At 54.8% G+C, this 2,419-nt stretch overlaps 1 protein-coding gene across 1 annotated transcript; it reads left to right on the top strand.

Annotated features, from left to right (window-relative positions):
- Nucleotides 1-491: 491 nt before the first annotated feature.
- Nucleotides 492-1,750, top strand: UCRPA7_6328 (putative myb-like dna-binding domain-containing protein; the record flags this gene model as incomplete). Its single annotated transcript, XM_007918866.1, has 2 exons — nt 492-494; nt 590-1,750. 2 exons carry the CDS (start codon nt 492-494, stop codon nt 1,748-1,750), a joined length of 1,164 nt encoding a protein of 387 aa, XP_007917057.1.
- Nucleotides 1,751-2,419: the final 669 nt, after the last annotated feature.

The following is a 2,419-nucleotide window of genomic DNA, read 5'->3' as shown; positions in this document are numbered from 1 at the left end:
TGAAGTCGAAAGCAGCACTGCTGTGGTTGCTCCTACAAACGTACCCATTGACCCTGTTCTCCAACCTCGAACTCGCCGGGCCAGCGCAACCAGTGCAACCAGATCCAAGACAATTCCCAAGGGCAAGGCGAGCGCGATACAAAATCAACCCCTTCTTACCACTACGGACATTGAAACAAATTTGCGAGCTGCTGCGGCTGATTCAGCCTTCTCACAAGAGCCGGCCAGCACCAGTCAAGTCACTATACCGGATGAGACGGCAGCGTCCGACCATGTTGCCCACACACTAGCCGAGTCTGTGTATCCCGATCCTGAAGCACCAAATGGTCCATCAGCACCTCAAGCTATATCCCAAGTCCCTACTCCTGCAGCATCTACAAATAGCGTGCAGGCTAGTGCAGACACGGCCTTGCCGTCGGTAGAGCCTGGAAGTCAGCCAACCGCTGCAGCAAAGAAGCCGAGAAAGCGCAAGGCTCTACCGACGGAAGGAGATGGTGAGTCACAACCGAAGAAACCTCGCAAGCCGAGAGCACCAAGAGCACCTCGGGCGCCCCAAGCTTCCACCGAAACCAGTGAGGGGCCTGTTCAGAACGAAAATGCTGAGGCTGCGCCAAAGAAGAGGACTCGCAAGAGAAAGGCCGATGCGGAGAATAACGAAGAAGCCGGCGAGCAGCCGGAGCCAAAGAAGTCGCGCAGGAAGCGCTCAGTGACGCCTGAGGATGCCGAAGAACAACTGGTTGATCCCAGTCAGATGACCATGGGCGACTTGACCAAGGATTTACGCATCGGCAAGAAGTTCAGTCGTCACGACGAACTACGTCAGAGAATTAGGGACAAGCGCTCCCGTGCAAGATTAATCAAACTCGGACGCATCCCAGCGGAAGATCAATCACAAAATGGTGGCTCGAATGCCGGGACGCCAGCTCCTGGCGCCAATGGGGACAATTCGGCCACCCCAACCCCATCAGATCTGAAATCGTCGCAGCCGGGAGATGGGGATGGCGTTCAATACCGCATGGTTGATGGTCAGATTGTTGTCGACACGCGTTCACTTTTGGTGGACCGTCAGGCGCGAGCCGCAGCCCAAAATGGCAACATTGAAGAGATCGAGGAGAACGACTTCACGCGCCCTACCACATCCGCGACCTACATGAAGCCGCACAAAGTTGGGCCGAACCACTGGACCGATGATGAGACGGAGCGCTTCTACGAGTTCCTGCGCAAGTTTGGCACTGACTTCAATATCATTGCGGCCATGTTCGGCGGCAAGAAGACGCGCCGCGAAGTCAAGCTGAAGTTCAACCGCGAGGAGCGCTACTGCCCCAGGCGCATTAACGCGTGCATTGTGGGCAAGAAGGAGTGGCACATGGACATGGAGGAAATCAAAAACCACACTGGCAAGGAGTACGAGGACTCGAAGGACATCGAGGCGGAGCTGGCGCGCCTAGCAGCCGCGCACGAGGCCGAGGAGAAGCGTGCGGAAGAGGAAATTGCCGAAGCGGCACGCCAGAAGCGGGAGGCCCTCTTTGGCAACAGAAACAGCCACAGGGCGGGAGGGACCGGCTCCGTCAACAAAGGCAAGGAGGCCGACAAGGAGAACGGGACAGCAACAGGCGAGGAGGACCCCGAGGTCGATATTCAGGACATGGCACAGCAACAGACTGGCAAAGCCAAGCCGAAAGGCCGTGGGAGAGGGAAGCGCGGGTATGGGAAGGCGGCACAGGCGATGGCGAGTGGTTTTGGCTCGTAATTGCAGCATTCTGGCATTCAAGGCTTGGAGTCACCAGGAAGGGGAGGCATTTTGGCTTTGCCTTTTGGCCACATCCAGGGGCCACAGTGGTGGATGATACCCATATTGCTATTTTTACAGGCGTTGTCATCAAAATTAGGGCACAGGACAGCCAGGCAGGCCACAGGGTGGGGTGGTATCACTTACACAGAACACTTTGAGCGTGGCATAGCTTCTAAAAAGGAAAAGCATTATTTATCAAGAGAATTACATCGAGAAGAGGTACGTGCATAAAGTCAGAATCTGTGGATGTATTTCCCCTATGAACAAGCAACCAATTCGGCTTGATAAAAGCAAAAAGTTTCGTTGAGAGGGACCCCTTGTGTGTGTTTGTTCCCTTTGCCTCACTGCACCAGATGAACCAGACATGCCAAACCGGCAAGACGCCTTAAACGCAGTTCAGATCAGACAAGGGTCATTTCCTCTTTCTTTCATCTCGTTGGCGAGACGTTGAGTGTCCAGGACAAGTGGGGATGAGGAGGATACTGTAAATTTTTGCCTGCCAACCCCCTTGGCTGTTCTGGCACTACCACCACCTAGTCACTGCATTACTGAGAGATGAGTCTCTCATATATGACCTTCCAAAGATGCAATACCGGAGACTGCTAGTCTACCGTTGTCCCCCCCCCC

Source organism: Phaeoacremonium minimum (genome assembly GCF_000392275.1).
Source record: "Phaeoacremonium minimum UCRPA7 unplaced genomic scaffold PA7_03_scaffold_468, whole genome shotgun sequence".
Classification (NCBI taxonomy): domain Eukaryota; kingdom Fungi; phylum Ascomycota; class Sordariomycetes; order Togniniales; family Togniniaceae; genus Phaeoacremonium; species Phaeoacremonium minimum.
Note: the sequence above shows the minus strand (reverse complement) of the source record. Positions and strands in the feature narration are given on the sequence as shown.